General features: G+C 37.4%; 1 protein-coding gene and 1 long non-coding RNA gene across 2 annotated transcripts; one reads left to right on the top strand and one right to left on the bottom strand.

Moving 5' to 3' along the window:
* Positions 1 to 915: 915 nt before the first annotated feature.
* LOC129266903 (uncharacterized) lies at positions 916 to 4414 on the bottom strand. The gene is made up of 3 exons (XR_010294474.1): positions 4326 to 4414; positions 1873 to 1976; positions 916 to 1300 (listed from the first exon to the last, which is right to left on the bottom strand). It is a non-coding gene; the product is annotated as an uncharacterized LOC129266903 (long non-coding RNA).
* A 3853-nt stretch (positions 4415 to 8267) lies between these two features.
* On the top strand, positions 8268 to 13890 carry LOC129266701 (tubulin alpha-1 chain-like). The gene is made up of 3 exons (XM_064103832.1): positions 8268 to 8564; positions 10336 to 10558; positions 11244 to 13890. The coding sequence occupies exons 1-3, from the start codon at positions 8562 to 8564 to the stop codon at positions 12374 to 12376; spliced, it is 1359 nt and encodes a 452-aa protein (XP_063959902.1). The 5' UTR covers positions 8268 to 8561; the 3' UTR covers positions 12377 to 13890.
* The last annotated feature ends 3749 nt before the right edge of the window (positions 13891 to 17639 follow it).

Raw genomic sequence — 17639 nt, 5'->3', positions numbered from 1 at the left:
AGAAGTTGCGTTTGATCAATTGAACGTAGATCAAGCGCAAGCTTTGCGATTGATTGCAAATCGAACGTAACTTATGTGAGATTTTGGAGGACGCGCAAAATTTGCGTTCGATTTACGTTCAATTGATTGTCCATAGGCTTGTGTACTAAAAATTCTGCAAAAAATTTTTTTTTTTTTTTTGAAAACTTGTGTAAATTATGCCATTTTCCATGGGTTTTTTTCAAGAAAAACTTGAAATGTTATTTTCAATCTTTATAGGCCTCTTCAGCAATTATGCCATTATTTTCACACAATTTTAGTACATTCTCTCCTAATATCATTTTAAAGTGTGTCAATCACCAAAAATATTCTGCTCTTGTTATCAGAGGTCATGGAATATTCAAATTGTGATTTCTGAAATAATTTGTATGAAGAAATGTTGAAGAAATAATAACTCTCCATAGGCACAAAAGCCACTCTTTATTAAAACACTTCATGCACTGGCAAATGCTTATAAATATATCTGAGGGTTTGCAGTAAATACAACTCAGAATTTATTTTGCAAGAGCACTAAATTGCTTAAATGCTTTCATTCATACATATCATAATGAATAACATGCCCAATTAAGATATTTTAGTTTGATTTTCAAATAAAACATACATTTCAGGAGATTGCTACACTTCAAAATCTGAAGCTCTCTTTAATCATAAGATTGCATCGTAGATATATATCACACTTGCATACAGGGATGAGGTCGAGGCTGATTCTTCCGAGTCATGAGGCAGCTTGAGAGAACTTCCCATAGATTCTGTACAGTGACTCGGACCAAGGCCAGCAAAATGTTGCCTCGAGGTCAGCATTGACTACATCCCTGCTTGGACTTGAAAAGATCCATTGATCTGTGCACAAAAAAAGAACACTGCTCAAGACATTCATTATTGATGGACCTTTTATTTTTATTTTTCAATGTTTCTTGCTCCCGAGGAATTACTTCTGAGATTCAGTTATATGAAATAAAATTTCATATCATCTACATCAAGTGTTTCACCACAGAATGTCTTGTTTGAAATTGATGTATCATGCAGAAGACCACAGTCCTTAAGGTTGGCATGAAGAATCCATAGAAGTCCAGTCAGGAAAGCCACAAGCGTCTCTGCTTGAAGGAACAAATCTGGTTTCCAGAAGCAGTCTAATTTGAGATGAATTTGGAGAGCTTCATGGAGTGAAGATTTTAAACAAGCAACGCCCTCATTCTGAAGTCCACTCTAAATGATCTTACTACAGACAGGAGCAGCTCTGAATTCAGTTCTGATAATCAACCTGTCCATAAAAAATAATAATATAGGAAATAATGCAAGCCCATAACTATACATACATGTAGCTTGGGTTAGTTCAAATTTTGTCCTTTCAGTGCAAAAACGCCCTTAGCAAAACATTTTTGTGCACCCCATTGGTGCAGAAATGCCCCTATGCCTGCTGGTAAGGGCGTTGTTTGCACTGACATGATGATAAGATAGAGGGAAAGTGGCTTACTCCTGAGACCATAGTAATTGGCAATTTGCCATGATGTAATCTAAAAAAGTGTGAACTGATTGTTTTTCCCCAAATAAATGAATCATGGAAATTAAAATATGCAATAAATTAAATCAATGAAAGCAAAATACACACTTTCATACAGTACACCTTGGATGAGCACAACAACCGCCCCTCCCCTCCCCCCCCCCCCATCAATGGGATGTCTTCATTGCTGAGAAGTCCAGTCAAGATAGAGATTTGTGTTTGCCTTTTTTTCATTTTGCATTATCCTTTGGTCAATGTGTACAGATTTCACCCCCATCCGCATTACAATCATGGTGAATTATTAATAATAATACAGTTTACATGTAACCTACCATTCAAGAGTTGATAAAATGAATCAATCAGCTGGTTGCAAGAACACACATGGTAGCAGACACAGTTATGGTGGTTCGGTTTATTCCAGACTTCCTTGTCATAACTGTAGTAAGCAATTAAAAGCAAAAAGCAAAGAGATAAAACATGTTCATGAAATTAATATACAAGTTAAGCTCAGTTGCCAGTGTGTTAATCATTATAGTAGTCCCAGGGTGTTTTGATTAAAGTCACTTCTGTCCTGGGGAGGGGTACTATGGTTCCTCAGCTATGGGCGGCGCAATAAAAAATTTATGAATCATACCTTTTGCTTTAATTTACTAAAAAAAGCTTGTAATAGAATGCTAAACTTTGGTGTACATATTCCTTTCTAGAGCGTTCCTAACAACTTTACTTTAAAAAATCTGGTATAAAAAAAAAATCCTTTCATGTTTTTTTTTAAATATTTTTTCTTAACTTCTTAAATGTATTTTTTTTTTGTTATTTTCAAGACAAAGTTCATCAGTGACATTAAATTACTATTGTCAATAAAAAAAAATTACCCAATTAACTTTTTACATGTAATCATGTTTTTGTCTGACATGTACTTAAACAAACACAATGTTGCAAAATTTCCTGACCCTGTACCTGGGAATTGCAAATTTGGTCTCAAAAGTTGCGCAAGACTTGAAAGTAAAACGCCAGTCAGTGGTGCGGTAATAAAATTTTGAGTGGCAGATTTATTCTGAAAAATGTGAAGGGGGACCATATGCCCCCCCCCCCCCCCGAGTATTGTGCTTGATGTAAAAGGATGTAAAAAAAAAATCATGATTATGCATTCAATATTAATAAAATGATAATGATGCACCATATGAGACACCCTTTTACTGTAAGCACCTGGAAAAGCATTGTAATCATCCATTAAACAATTTAAAGTGAAAAAAAATCTGTCATCTATATAGCACCTCATGTGCTTGCATAAAAATCAAGTTAAGACTAGAGTCAGTTAAATAGTAGCCCGGGGGGGGGGGGGACTCACAAAATAATGCATATGGGGATGTGCCGCTGGAATGGGTCGCCTTTTTGGAAGAAATCCCTAAACATGGGGTATGATTTTATGCTGGAAAATCCCTAAACATGGCCCAATTTTTAGATACTGGCCTTAAACATGGGTCCATATTCTACTCTTGTCTTTGGTGCAAATACAAAATTACCTTACATTTTGGGCGATAACTTTTTTCTTTTTTTGCTTGTCAAGTTTTCCAGGCGAAAATGTGCCCCCCCCCCCCTTGTGGAAATCCTGGATCCGCCCCTGTAATGAATCCCTAATAATGGGTACCTTTTTAGCCGAAATGACCTGTAAATATGGGTACGGGTTTCAAACCTTCAGCCGCACACCTTTGTCCAAACCAAATCTAAGTACCTTCCCCCCGGCATAGTAGACCTACATATATGATGTATACATATATGTATACATATGTGATGGATATTAAAAATGTGACTCATACGGCACATCATTACAAATCAACGACACAAATAGACTGTCCTTGCAAAGAACCTCTTGTGCAATCTGCCCGTAAGAAATTTTAAAAAGAGCCCCGGGCGGGCAACTCCCTGTTCAATGTTAAAACTTCCCAAAGAATGTGGCAGATGTGGCCAATAGGTTTAATAGCCCAATAACATCTTTAAAAATAATTAATAATATAGGCCTACATGTAGACCCCCTATACCTTTGTTGTTTTTTTTTGGCCTGGCGAAAAATGTGGAGAACCCCCCCCCCCTCCAAAAAATTAAAAATAAAGGAATAAATAAATAAAATAATATTAAATAAATCTAAACAATTCCTCCAAAGTCAAGAGCAAAATTTTCATTCTATCCCAGGCCAGGCAAAGGAAAGTCATAAAAAGGGAGGTTAGACAGACTCTTAAAAAAGAGAGACTAATGGAGAGGATCTAATAATGGAAGTCTTTGATTTAAAGCCTAACGTTAGATTAAAAATCCTTTAAGTTAAAAACAAAAAATTGCTTTCTGTCGAGTGTTTCTCAAAAGTTGTGGCCATTCGACTGCATTGAATCCATTTACTGGATGGTTATTAGCCGTTGAAACTTATATAACTTAAAAATCATTTCAAATATGAACAATAATAATCTTTTAAGGTCATTTTCGATGTTTCATACATAATTAGAGCCTACAAATTTACTTGCTTCAGGGTGATTTTTAACAGCACTGCACCGGGAATGTCCTGCCGTGTTGTTGGTACAACAGTGCATTACCGACACAAAAAGTCAAGTGTGGGACTGGGTTTAAACTGTGTGGTAAAAAAAATTTGAAGGTGAAATTTCGACTGGCGATAAAGATACATTTTCACATTTTACAAAATAATGTTTTCCCTGGCATAGGTCTAAAACATATAAATTCTCTGAAAACATACATAATGGAGAAAGAAAGCAGTGAAAAATGAATATTTTCTACTTACTCTCTTCCACAATCACGATTATTGCAAGGATTATTTTGCTTCATCAGCTAGTCTTGTGCTGCAGACCCTGTTTACAGCTGCAAATCGTCTGCAAATCAGCTGCAACTTGCGTTCAATCGCAAGCCTTTTTCTTGCAACGCAAATTGGCGATTGATTGCTAGTTGCAGTCGATCGGGATCGGCTGCAAAGTTGCAGTCGATTTGCAATCAATTGCAACGTAACTTTCTTGCAACACCCCATTAGACTGCGTTCAGAATCATCCATAGGTATCCATAGGTATAATTCGGAAGAGTGTGAAGATTTCATGGTTTTGATAGGATGAGGAAGAGAAAGTGGGTGGGAGGATGTGGGAGAGAAAGTTATATAGTGTGGGGGTGTGTGTTGTTGTGGGTGAAGATTGATGTTAAGGTTTGTGCGAGGGTGGGACGTGTGTAGGGCGAAGAGAGAGAGAGAGCGTGTTTGCTTTTGTGGCTGGGGGTGGGTGGGTAGGGTGTGTGTGTTGATGACTGCCACATATGTCAGTTGGATGATGCTTGTGTGTGTGTGCATGTGTGTGTGGGATTTAATTTTCGGCGGAAAAGTGAACTATTTATGTAACAATGAATTTAATAGATCTGAGTTACGTACAAAGGGACTGATTCAAACGGACGAAAATGGGACAAAGCCGGGGTGACTTAATAATAATTTTCAACACTGTCCAATTCATGATCAGTAACCGAATTTAAAAAAGAGAACATATCATGAGATACTAGATATATGAAGGACACTGGCTCATAGATTGCAGCGCTTGTGTACCTCCCCCCTCCCCCCCCCCAAAAAAAAAAAAAAAAAAAAAAAAAAAATCGACAACCGAGAAAAAAAAGGGGGGATAAAAGGTAAGAGAGTAAACATGAAACAAAATGACAAAATACGCTACAAAATTAGACTTTCATTAAAAAAAGTTAAACTTTTTGCTCGCTTGATACTTGCAATATAATTTTTGTAGGCCAATGTTGTGGAGTATAATTTTAGAAATGTAGATTTAATTAAATGGTGCAATTAACCTTTCAACGAAGAAGAGGAAATACTTAGAAAATACTAAGGAAACACTTATATACATGCATGCTATTATGGGGTTAAAACTTAAACAACGAAAGCCTGTTTTGGAAGCATGAACAAATTGTGAAATTAGAATAACTCCTCTCGATCAAAAGCATGTAACATTGACAGTAGTCTTGATATCTAATTGTCAATATTCATGACCGGGCGATGTCCACGAGTACAGTGAAAAGGGTTTCAAAATGTGAAAAAAAATCGGGATAGAAGGGCCTACCTCTCATCCCTCTCATGAAATTCAAATATTTGGACATTACTCAGGTAAGAGAGAACATGGCAAAATACAAGTATTTGGGGGTATTCTGGAATCGAAGGATGATTATTTGTTTCGGGTCTGGCTTGTATTGACAGCCCCCAACCCCTCCAGAGATCCTATAGTATTAGACATATACTAATGAACACTGATCAAACTGAAACGTTGTTACCGGACCTCGCACTGGCGTACATATTTTCAAGACTAAGAAAAAAAGAGAGAGAGATAAAGAAATCGGAAAGCAAAAGAAATAAACTTATAATTTTCTGAATATTATGTCAAAATCTTTTACGAAATTAGATCTTTATAATTAAAGGTAAAAAATGATCGCGCGCTTCGTTCGCCACAGCTTGTAAGAAATTTTGCCAGATATGCCATGTCTAGTCCCCTCCGTATTTCTGGCTCAACACGCCTCTGCATGTTGGACCTCGTGTGAGAGAATGAAACAACTATCACGTAACCAAGGAGCTTCAAAAGTAACCATGCAACTGCATACAAACTGCATGACCCAGGCAATAAGTTGAAATTCATAAACCTTCTCTCTATATAGATATTAATCTTTTTGCTTCATGAAAGGAATCAACGACGCGTGAGAATTGATGGGTTGGTTTATAACAAGCAAGGGATGTGTTACAGTCACACCATTGATACACGGACAGACCGACCGATGATAAGTCAATGGCAATACCGTTATAGCTTTTGTCGGTCTGGGTACCGTTTTATCAATGTGACTGCAGCCATGGTAGCATTGTATGATTCATACTTTAATATGATTGAGTATCAGAAGGGAAGGTTGGGATGATGACTATTTAATGTCTTTTTTATTATTATTTTCAGCACGCAAAATGAAGTTTACCAAAAAGTGAGCTATCTCAGAAAGGTCATACACAGCAGGAATAAACCATTGAAGAAAGTTTAAAATCCAGAGTCACGTCAATAACAGCGGAAAATTAATTTGTTTAGGTAGAATACTGCTTAAAATTCTACGATTTCATGTTAAGGACATAACTATTGCATATTGTGAAATAGATGCAAATTAAAAATCAAAGGGAGAATCGTCTTGGTACAGCGGCTTCGACTCTCGCCTTGCAATCAGAGGGTCGTATGTTCGAATCCCACCGTGGCCGAACATCCCTGTCAAGGCATCAATCCTATCTTTGCCACTCCCTACCCAGCTTATAAATGGGAAGACCTACCCAGTGGATAAAGATGCGAAAAACTCTCCTATGCCGAGCCATTGAGTTGGAAACTGTAAGTGAAACACTCCACAGGGAGTGGATAATGTGCTTACAATGTGTGTGGGCATGCCAGAATCATAAAGACGTGGAAATAAAACATTCGTTGGGCGCTTAGAAATATGGCTCCCTCAATATCCCTGTATAAAAATGACAAAAGCAGAATTTTTATAATAATTATCACGACCATGTCGCCACATGAACTGGGAGTGCATCTTCTAAGAGGAGAAGATGGGGAAATAAGAAGTACATGTATATTAACATAATTGTACGTTGCTCATACATACCCTTCAAATAAAAACTGACCACGTTGATGATGCAATTACTGGATTTAGGATATTACCATCACAATTATGAGGGTAAGGGCCACGCAGGGGGCAGGGGGTGATGACTCATCTATGTCTTTTCCAGTAGTGATAAAATGAGGAGAAAGAGGGGGGGGGTTAAGAATTGAGTAAAAGGAGAGATTTGTGCATCGTTACCTATATAGTAATAATCTATTGAGAAAAAAATGAGATGACGTTTAGAACTAAGCCGTCTTTGCCCCTAATCAAAGTGCCCTGGTGCCCCCTGACCATAATCATTATTCCACAGCACTATATATTTCTCTAAAGCCTTGTCCCCCGAAACCTTATCTGCATTAAAGGACAAGTCCACCCCCAACAAAAAGTTGATTTGAATAAAAAGAGAAAAATCCAACAAGCATAATGCTGAAAATTTCATCAAAATCGGATGTAAAATAAGAAAGTTATGACATTCTTAACTTTCGCAAAACAGTTCTATGCACATCCCAGTCGGTATGCAAATGAAGGAACTGATAACATCACTCACTCACTATTTATTTTGTATTTTATTATAGGAAATATGAAATATTCTAATTTTCTCCCCATTGTCATGTGAATCAATGTTTTATTTCTCCATGAACATGAGGAATTACCATTGTTTAACATTTTATGGATCAGTCAAGATTGTCCTTATTGTAAAATCTGTAAAAATTGAAATAATGTATAATTCAAAAAATAAAAAACAAAAGAAATAGGGAGTGAGGGACATCATCTATTCTCGCATTTGCATGTGACTAAATTGTGTATATAACTATTTTGTGAAAAATAAGCGAACCTTTAAAATGACATAACTTTTTCAATTTTACATCCGATTTTGATGAAATTTTCAGCATATTGCTTGTCTGATCTTTCTCTATTGATTAAAATCAACATTTTTCTGAGGTGTTCTTGACCTTTAATGACGGCAGAAGCAGATCAAGGGTGGGGTGTCAAGTGGGCCATGACCCCTAGGCATTTTCGGGGGGGAGGTGACCCTCTGGGAAATCCTGAATCCACCCTTACTCGAGGGTTCATCGATGCCTGAAATGATTCTCTCTGTTGGTAAGTGACTGTAAGCAACCATTGTTGCAGATCATAATAGCTACCATAGAAATGTTATGCACCCTTTGTGGCTAGCTAGTAACACATTCATCATTCGCTGACTGCTGAATATTAGTAAACAAAACATGAATTATGAATACACGGCTGATGTGATAAACCGTCACATTTGGGAATTGCTAGCGCTACGCATCAGACGTCCTCAGAGCAATACATCTGTTTAATATATTTTCTTACCATTTTTGTCGCCTTTAACGCTAAATCTTCAAACATGGTAAGTTTGTTTTATTTTTATGATTTTAATCAATGTTCCTTTAATGCTTGCTTTACAGCGGATTGACATTTTTAACAGAAATAAATTAGATGATTTGCCTTTTTAAGCGAGTTGATAATTGGAATAGAAAAAGAAACAGCTTCTTACGATATCATCATTACTTTTAAAGGGAAAATGCGTATTTTTCAAAACCAGATAAAAAGATATGTATTTTAGGATATAGTATTTTGATTTCCTTATCTCACTCTCTCTATCTCTCCACCACGCACACTCTAACAAACAAACAGACTAATATACATGTACACACACCATAGTCTTAGAAACGATATAATGTACACCTTTTGTGGCTAACTAATAACACACACACACACACATACATAATTATTCTCTCTCTCTCTCTCTCACTCTTTCACTCCATCCTTCATTTTTACACCATTTTCGCCTCTCCTTTGTCCCTCTCTCTCCGCTTTTCCGTATATAACTATCTCTCTTTGCCTCTCTTCTCCACGCACACTCTTGCTAACATACACACACACACCATAGACAATGACGTTATGCATTTTGTGGCTACCATTTTTACTCCCTTTTCGCCTAATTCATCTCATTTCTCTCTCGGCTTTTCCGCACCTATTTCTTTTTGCCCCTCTATTTTTAATCCACGCACACCAACCCTAACAAACAGAATAAAATATACACACACACACTCTCTCTCTCTCCATTTCTCTTTCTCTCCATTTCTCTTTCTCCCCCTCTCGTTCTTACTCTCTCTCTCTCTATCTATCCATTTCTCTCTCTCTCTATCTCTCTTTGGCTTTTCTCTAAACTTAATAGCCTCGGTGTTGTTTCCGTTGATAGGCACGACAAGGCGCGCCGTGGCGTGCCTATCAACGGAAACATTCCTTATGAGATCAATAAATCATTCAGCCGACAATTTTGCATTTATTGTTTATAGCCTTACTAATCAGCTTATATCATCCAGGTGGAATAAAATAATGTACGAAATTATCAACCTGATTGCTAAAGCATTTTGGAAAAGGTCATAGCACTACAGATACTATGTTAATTGTGTTTCTTTCTTGGTATCTAAAATGCTAAATGTCCGTACTGCTTTACTGGCTAAGAATGTTTTACGCGAATTTTCTTTACTTTTCTTTACATTTTAACAAAATAAAAACAAGCAAACCTAGTTTGATCGGATAGTGATCGGGTTTTATAATGATTGCTATGCCTGGGAAACAAAATAGAAGTAAATATGTATTAATCCTTGACTTTTGGGGGTTTATGCTTTTTTATATTCCATTGTGATATTAAATTATTTGCCATGGTTGTAAATTGCATTTTGTATATTAACATTGTTTTCTTTTACCAGAGACAGATGATTTTATACAAGGGGATAAGACAGGCTAAAAAGTTAATTCCCGATTTGATACGATTATATTAGCGGAATGTGAAGGGCGAAAATGTTCGTTTAGATATTCTTCGTAAGGGTAAATAAAGAAACTTTGAAATTAATAACTGAAAGCGATAAACTCCCCTATTGAAGATGACCATTTGTATTTCCATTAATAATGGAAACGATTAAGATCCGGATTTGATTTGTTTCAACGTTGGTGTAATAATAGGAAATGGAACATAATTATTTACTCATAGCTCGGAAAAGAGTATAGGTTGCCATTTTGATATTCATCATGATTCATGATTTTAAAATCAATCTAAAAAGACAAATATTTACGAATATTTACGGACTACGGATATTTAATATTCTTTACAGCGTGAATGTATCTCTATCCATGTCGGTCAAGCCGGAGTCCAGATCGGTAACGCCTGCTGGGAGTTGTACTGCCTTGAACACGGCATCCAGCCTGATGGTCAGATGCCCTCAGACAAGACCATCGGAGGTGGTGATGACTCCTTCAACACCTTCTTCAGTGAGACTGGGGCTGGAAAGCACGTTCCTCGGGCCGTCTTTGTCGATCTCGAACCAACTGTTGTCGGTAAGATTACACAAATTTCTGTCATGTCTTTTCTTCCTTTTTTTTTGGGGGGGGGGGCGGGTGAAAATTCGTTTCATATGTGAGAATATCTCTTTTGTAAGTATGCAGCTTATTGAATTCAATTAACTTAATATAAACTTGTGTTAAATATATGCCTTGTGATGATCTATGCCTTTTTGCTGAATTAATGATAATGTACTTTACTTTTTTCAAATCTTGATCCATCCATTCTCCTTAATTTTGAAAAGTTGAATTCAGTATTGATTCTTTGAGTACCAACTTTTGCATATGTGAGGGGGCAGTGAGGTGAGTCAGCTACATACGATTTAGAAAAAGTCAAATTTCCTTTTTGTACACGAAAGTTATTCACACATTATTTTTAGGATGCAAACTAGAATTTCCGCGTGCAAACAACCATTGCTGCATTTAAAGGTGCAAATTTGCACTTTGTTCTTAATGTCCACATTGGGCTCACTTACCCGATATAGCTAAATCACAGACCATTCTGTTTGATGAGGAACCTCTCCAAACTGAATTATTTTTATGTTTACATTAGGATAATGTTAATAGTTCAGGCACACGGGATCAATCGATACTTCAAACATTCCCTTTTCCATCTTCTTTCTGTACTATGAAGTAAAATGGTGGTATTCATCTGTCAACATTATATCTCAATCATTTTCAGATGAGGTACGCACCGGAACCTATCGCCAGCTTTTCCACCCAGAGCAACTGATCACCGGAAAAGAGGATGCTGCCAACAACTATGCCCGTGGGCATTACACCGTCGGAAAGGAGCTTATTGATATTGTCCTCGATAGGATCAGGAAGCTGGCTGACCAGTGCACAGGTCTTCAAGGATTCCTTATCTTCCATAGCTTTGGTGGTGGCACCGGCTCTGGCTTTACCTCCCTGCTAATGGAGCGTCTTTCCGTTGATTACGGAAAGAAGTCCAAGCTTGAGTTCGCCGTCTATCCAGCTCCACAGATCTCCACAGCCGTTGTAGAGCCCTACAACTCCATCCTTACCACCCACACGACCTTGGAACATTCCGATTGTGCCTTCATGGTCGACAACGAGGCAATCTACGATATCTGCCGTCGTAACCTCGACATCGAGCGTCCCACCTACACCAACCTGAACCGCCTCATTGGTCAGATCGTCTCCTCAATCACTGCTTCTCTTCGATTCGATGGCGCCCTCAACGTCGATCTGACAGAGTTTCAGACCAACTTGGTACCCTATCCTCGCATCCATTTCCCACTGGCTACCTATGCTCCAGTTATTTCTGCCGAGAAGGCATACCACGAGAAGCTCACTGTTTCTGAGATCACCAACGCTTGCTTCGAGCCCGCCAACCAGATGGTGAAGTGCGATCCTCGTCATGGTAAATACATGTCATGTTGCATGCTGTACCGAGGTGATGTCGTCCCAAAGGATGTCAATGCTGCCATTGCAACCATAAAGACCAAGCGTACAGTCCAGTTCGTTGACTGGTGTCCAACTGGCTTCAAGGTCGGTATCAACTACCAACCACCCACTGTCGTTCCCGGTGGTGACCTTGCCAAGGTCCAACGTGCCGTCTGCATGTTGAGCAACACAACAGCAATCGCCGAAGCCTGGGCCCGCCTTGACCACAAGTTCGATCTGATGTACGCCAAGCGTGCTTTCGTCCATTGGTACGTCGGAGAGGGTATGGAGGAAGGAGAGTTCTCCGAGGCCCGTGAAGATTTAGCTGCTCTTGAGAAGGATTATGAAGAGGTCGGAGTTGATTCCGTCGATGCAGAGGGCGAGGAAGAGGAAGGGGATGAGTACTAGATAGAGATCTCATCATCTATTCTTAGTTTGATTAATATTTTGGTTTTTTTTAACACAACATCGTTAGAACCTGTTTCTTTATTTAGTACAACTCCAATTTGCGGGTCATGTTTGTCTACAGACCTCGTTACAAACAAAAGTACTCCGACTTGGTAATTTTCGTGTTTATGATGAAATTTAATTACATTACAGATACTTTAATACAGAATTGTTTGCAAACTCAATAATCAAAATCAATATTTTTTATGTCAGTGATTTAGTAAAGCAGAGGCCTTCCCTATCGCTTTACAAACAATTAAATGTGAGCCCAAATTTACCCCCCCCCCCTCAAAAACGAAAAAAAAGTATTTTGGGTAAAATAAGTTTAAAAAATATGAGAAGGGTTAAGTTAAATAAGATCCAGAAGGGCTGAATAAAAGAATTTATATGAATATTTCCAGGTATCAAATGCAATAAAATAATTTATTTCAACCTGATCACATGATTTGCAAGTTCAATTACCTGTTTAATGTAAAGAGTGAGATGGAGATAAAAAGATAGATATACATGTGAGAGAGAGAGAGAGCGAGTGAGATAGAGAGAGAAGTGGGGGAAGCCTCGATATGTGTGTCTGAAATGGATACTAATGTGTAATTTTGTCTGTGTGCTCAGGAATGAAAGAGGGGGGGGGGAGGAGAGAGAGAGAGGGCGTAAAAATAAAAGTGAAGATGTGTGTGTATGGCAGTGTGTGTGGTGTGGGTGTACGTCAGTGGTTAAGTATGAATGACAATGAATTTACAGCATAATTCGAAAGAGTGTGAAGATTTCATGGTTTCAATAGGATGAGGAAGAGAAAGTGGGTGGGAGGATGTGGGAGAGGAAGTTATATAATGTGGGGGGGTGTTGTTGTGGGTGCAGATTGATGTTTAGGTGCCGTGGCCGAGTGGTCTAAGGCGCCTGGCTATACATGGAAAGTCCGGGGTTCGATCCCCGGCCGCGGCACCTATGCCCGTGAGCAAGGCATTTAATCTACAATGCTCTTTTATCCTGCTTTCAAATAAATGGAAATGCTATATGCATTATTGGAAACTAGATGTGCACTTATTTAAAAAAAAAAACAATGTTAAGGTGTGTGGGGGTGGGACGATATGTGTTGTGGGACGTGTGTAGGGCGAAGAGACAGTGTGTGAGAGAGCGTGTTTGCTTTTGTGGATGGGGTGGGTGTATGTTAATGACTGCAAAATGTGTCAGTTGGACGATGCTTGTGAGTGTGTGTGGGATTTAATTTTTGGCGGAAAATGGAACTATTTATGTAACAATGAATTTAATAGTCTAGATCTGAGTTACGAACAAAGGAACTAATTCAAACGGAAGAAAATGGGACAAAGCCGGGATGGCTCTTTTTTAATAATAATTTTCCACACTGTCCAATTCATGATCAGTAAACGAATTTAAAAAAGAGAACATATCATGGGATACTAAATTTATGAAGGGCACTGGCTTATTGATTTCGGCGCTTGTGTATCTCCCCCCCCAAAAAAAAAAAAAAAAATCGACAACCGAGAAAAAAGGGGGGATAAAAGGTAAAAGAGTAAACATAAAACAAAATGACAAAATACGCTACAAAATTAGACTTTCATTAAAAAAAAGGTTAAACTCTTTGCTCGCTTGAAACTTGCAATATAATTTTTGTAGGCCAATGTTGTGGAGTATAATTTTAAAAATGTAGATTTAATTAAATGGTGCAATCAAACTTTCAACGAAGAAGAGGAAATACTTAGAAAATACTAAGGAAACACTTATATACATGCATGCTATTATGGGGTTAAAACTTAAACAACGAAAGCCTGTTTTGGAAGCATGAACAAATTGTGAAATTAGAATAACTCCTCTCGATCAAAAGCATGTAACATTGACAGTAGTCTTGATATCTAATTGTCAATATTCATGACCAGGCGATGTCCACGAGTACAGTGAAAAGGGTTTCAACTTTCAAAATGTAAAAAAAAATTCAGGATAGAAGGGCCTACCTCTCATCCCTCTCATGAAATTCAAATATTTGGACATTACTCAGGTAAGAGAGAACATGGCAAAATACAAGTATTTGGTGGGGGTATTAAATCGAAGGATGATTATTTGTTTCGGGTCTGGCTTGTATTGACAGCCCCCAACCCCACCAGAGATCATATAGTATTAGACATATAATAATGAACACTGATCAAACTGAAACTTTGTTACATGATCTCGCACTGGCGTACATATTTTCAAGACTAAGAAAAATAAGAGAGAGATAAAGAAATAGGAAAGCAAAAGGAATTAAACATATTATTTTCTGAATATTATGTCAAAATCTTTTACGAAATTAGATCTTTATATTTAAAAGGTAAAAAAAAAAATGATCGCGCGCTTCGTTCGCAACAGCTTGTTAGAAATGTTGCCAGATATGCCATGTCTAGTCCCCTCCGTTTTTCTGGCTTAACACGCCACTGCATGTGGGACCTCGTGTGAGAGAATGAAACAACTATCACGTAACCAAGGAGCTTCAAAAGTAACCATGCAACTGCATACAAACTGCATGACCCAGGCAATAAGTTGAAATTCATGAACCTTCTCTCTATATATATTAATCTTTTTGGCTCATGAAAGGAGTCAACGACGCGTGAGAATTGATGGGTTGGTTTATAACAAGCAAGGGATGTGTTACAGTCACACCATTGATACACGGACAGACCGACCGATGATAAGTCAATAGCAATAACGTTATAGCTTTTGTCGGTCTGGGTCCTGTTTTATCAATGTGAATGCGGCCATGGTAGCATCGTATGATTCATACTGTAATATTATTGTGTGATAGGAGTAATGGTTGGGATGATGACTATTTAATGTTTTTTTTAATTATTATTTTCAGCACGCAAAATGAAGTTGACAAAAAAGTGAGTTACCTCGGAAAGATCATACACAGCAGGATTAAACCATTGGAAAAAGTTTAAATTCCAGAGTCACGTCAATAACAGCGGAAATTTAATTTGTTTAGGTAGAATACTGCTTAAAATTCTATGATTTCATAGCCCTAACCCTATGGACATAACTATTGCATATTGTGAAATAGATGCAAAATAAAGATAAAAAGTGAGAATCGTCTTGGTACAGCGGTTTCCACTCTCACCTTGCAATCATAGGGTCGTATGTTCGAATCCCACGGTGGCCGAGCATCCCTGTCAAGGTATCAACTTTGCCACTCCCTACCCAGCTTATAAATGGGTAGACCTACCCAGTGGATAAAGATGCGAAAAAACTCTCCTATGCCGAGCTATTGAGTTGGAAACTGTAAGTGAAACACTCCACAGGGAGTGGATAATGTGCTTATAATGTGTGATGGCATGACAGAATCATACACAGTCACGTGGAAATTAATCATTCGATAAGTGCTTATAAATGTTGTTCCGTCGATATCCCTGTATAAAAATGACAAAAGCAGAATATTTATATTAATTATCACGCCCATGTCGCCACGTGAATTGGAAGTGCATCTTCAAAGAGGAGAAGGTGGGGAAGTAAGAAGTATAATTGTACGTTGCTCATACATACCATTCAATTAAAGGTCAAGACCACCCCAGAAAAATGTTGATTTAAATGAATAGAGAAAAATCAAACAAGCATAATGCAGAAAAATTTATCAAAATTGGATGTAAAATAAGAAAGTTATGACAATTTAAAGTTTCGCTTATTTTTCACAAAATGGTTATATGCACAACTCCAGTGACATGCAAATGAGAGAGTCGGTGATGTCACTCACTATTTCTTTTAATTTTCATTGTTTGAATTATTATACAATATTTCCATTTTACAAATTTGAAAATAAGGACCAACTTGACTAAATTATAACATGTTAAACAATGGCAATACCACATGTTGAGGGAGGAACAAAACTTTGTTTCACAGGTAAACGGGGAGAAAATGTGAATATTTCATATAATCAAATACAAAAGAAATAGTGAGTGAGTGATGTCATCGGTCACCTCATTTGCTTACCGACCAGGATGTGAATATGACTGTTTTGTGAAATTAAGTGAAACTTCAAAATGTCATAATACTTTTTTATTTATTTTACATCCGATTTGGATTAAATTTTCAGTGTTATGCTTGTTGGATTTTTCTCTTTTTATTCAAATCAAGTTTTTGTTGGGGTGGGCTTGTCCTTTAAAAAAAACTTACCACGTTGATGATACAATTACTGGATTTAGGATGATTACCATTACTATTATCAGAGTAAGTGTCACGCAGGGACAGGGGTGATTATTCTTCTATGCCTTTTCCTGTAGTGATAAAGTGAGGAGAAAGAGGGGAAAAATAAGAAATTGAGTAAAAAGGAGAGATATATGCATCGTTACCTAGTAATAATTATATTGAGAAAAAATATGATGACGTTTCTAAGCCGTCTTTGCCCCTAATCAAAGTGCCCTGGTGCCCCCTGACCATAATCATTATTCCACAGCACTATATATTTCTCTAAGTCCTTGTCCCCCGAAACCCTATTTTCATTAAAGGGATGGTCCGGGCTGAAAATATTTATATCTAAATAAATAGATTAAATTTACAAAGCAAATTGCTGAAAATTTCATCAAAATCGGATAACAAATAACGAAGTTATTGAATTTTTAAGATTTGCATTATTCCGGTGAAACAATTCTAGGCATTTATTCATGAATATTCATCAGGTGGGCTGATGATGCCATAACCCCACTTGTTCTGTTGTATTTTATTATATAAAATTAGGTTGATTTTAAAAAAATCTACCAAGAACTAAAACAATGGGATTGACAACTGATTAATTGCATTAGTTATTCATTGCCATAACTTATTTTATAATAATGGAGACACATCATTTACACATGTATGCAAAAGTGAAAGAATTATGATTTCATGTAATAACATAAGATAAAGGAAAGTGGGGATGTGACATCATCAGCCCACCTTATAAATATTCATGACGATGTGCATATAATATGAGCTGTTTTCACAAAATATTGATAAATTTTAAAATTCAATAACTTCGTTATTTGTTATCCGATTTAGATGAAATTTTCGGCATTGTCTTTTGTGAATTTTACTCTATTTATTTAGATATAAATATTTTCAGCATGGACCATCCCTTTATAGACGGCAGAAGCTGCAGATCAGGGGTGGGGTGTCAAGTTGGCCATGACCCCTAGGTATTTTCGGGGGTGACCCTCTGGTAAATCCTGAATCCACCCTTACTCGAGGGTTCATCGACGCCTGAAAT

The sequence above is a fragment of the Lytechinus pictus genome, chromosome 8 (assembly GCF_037042905.1).
Source record: "Lytechinus pictus isolate F3 Inbred chromosome 8, Lp3.0, whole genome shotgun sequence".
NCBI lineage: Eukaryota > Metazoa > Echinodermata > Echinoidea > Temnopleuroida > Toxopneustidae > Lytechinus > Lytechinus pictus.
The sequence above is the reverse complement of the archived record's forward strand: the minus strand, read 5'-3'. Positions and strand labels throughout refer to the sequence as shown.

Excerpts from the sequence above, each read along its gene's own strand:
- LOC129266701 (XM_064103832.1), top strand. Across the intron at positions 10,559-11,243 it reads TCTCGAACCAACTGTTGTCG|ATGAGGTACGCACCGGAACC; the intron begins GTAAGATTACAC and ends AATCATTTTCAG.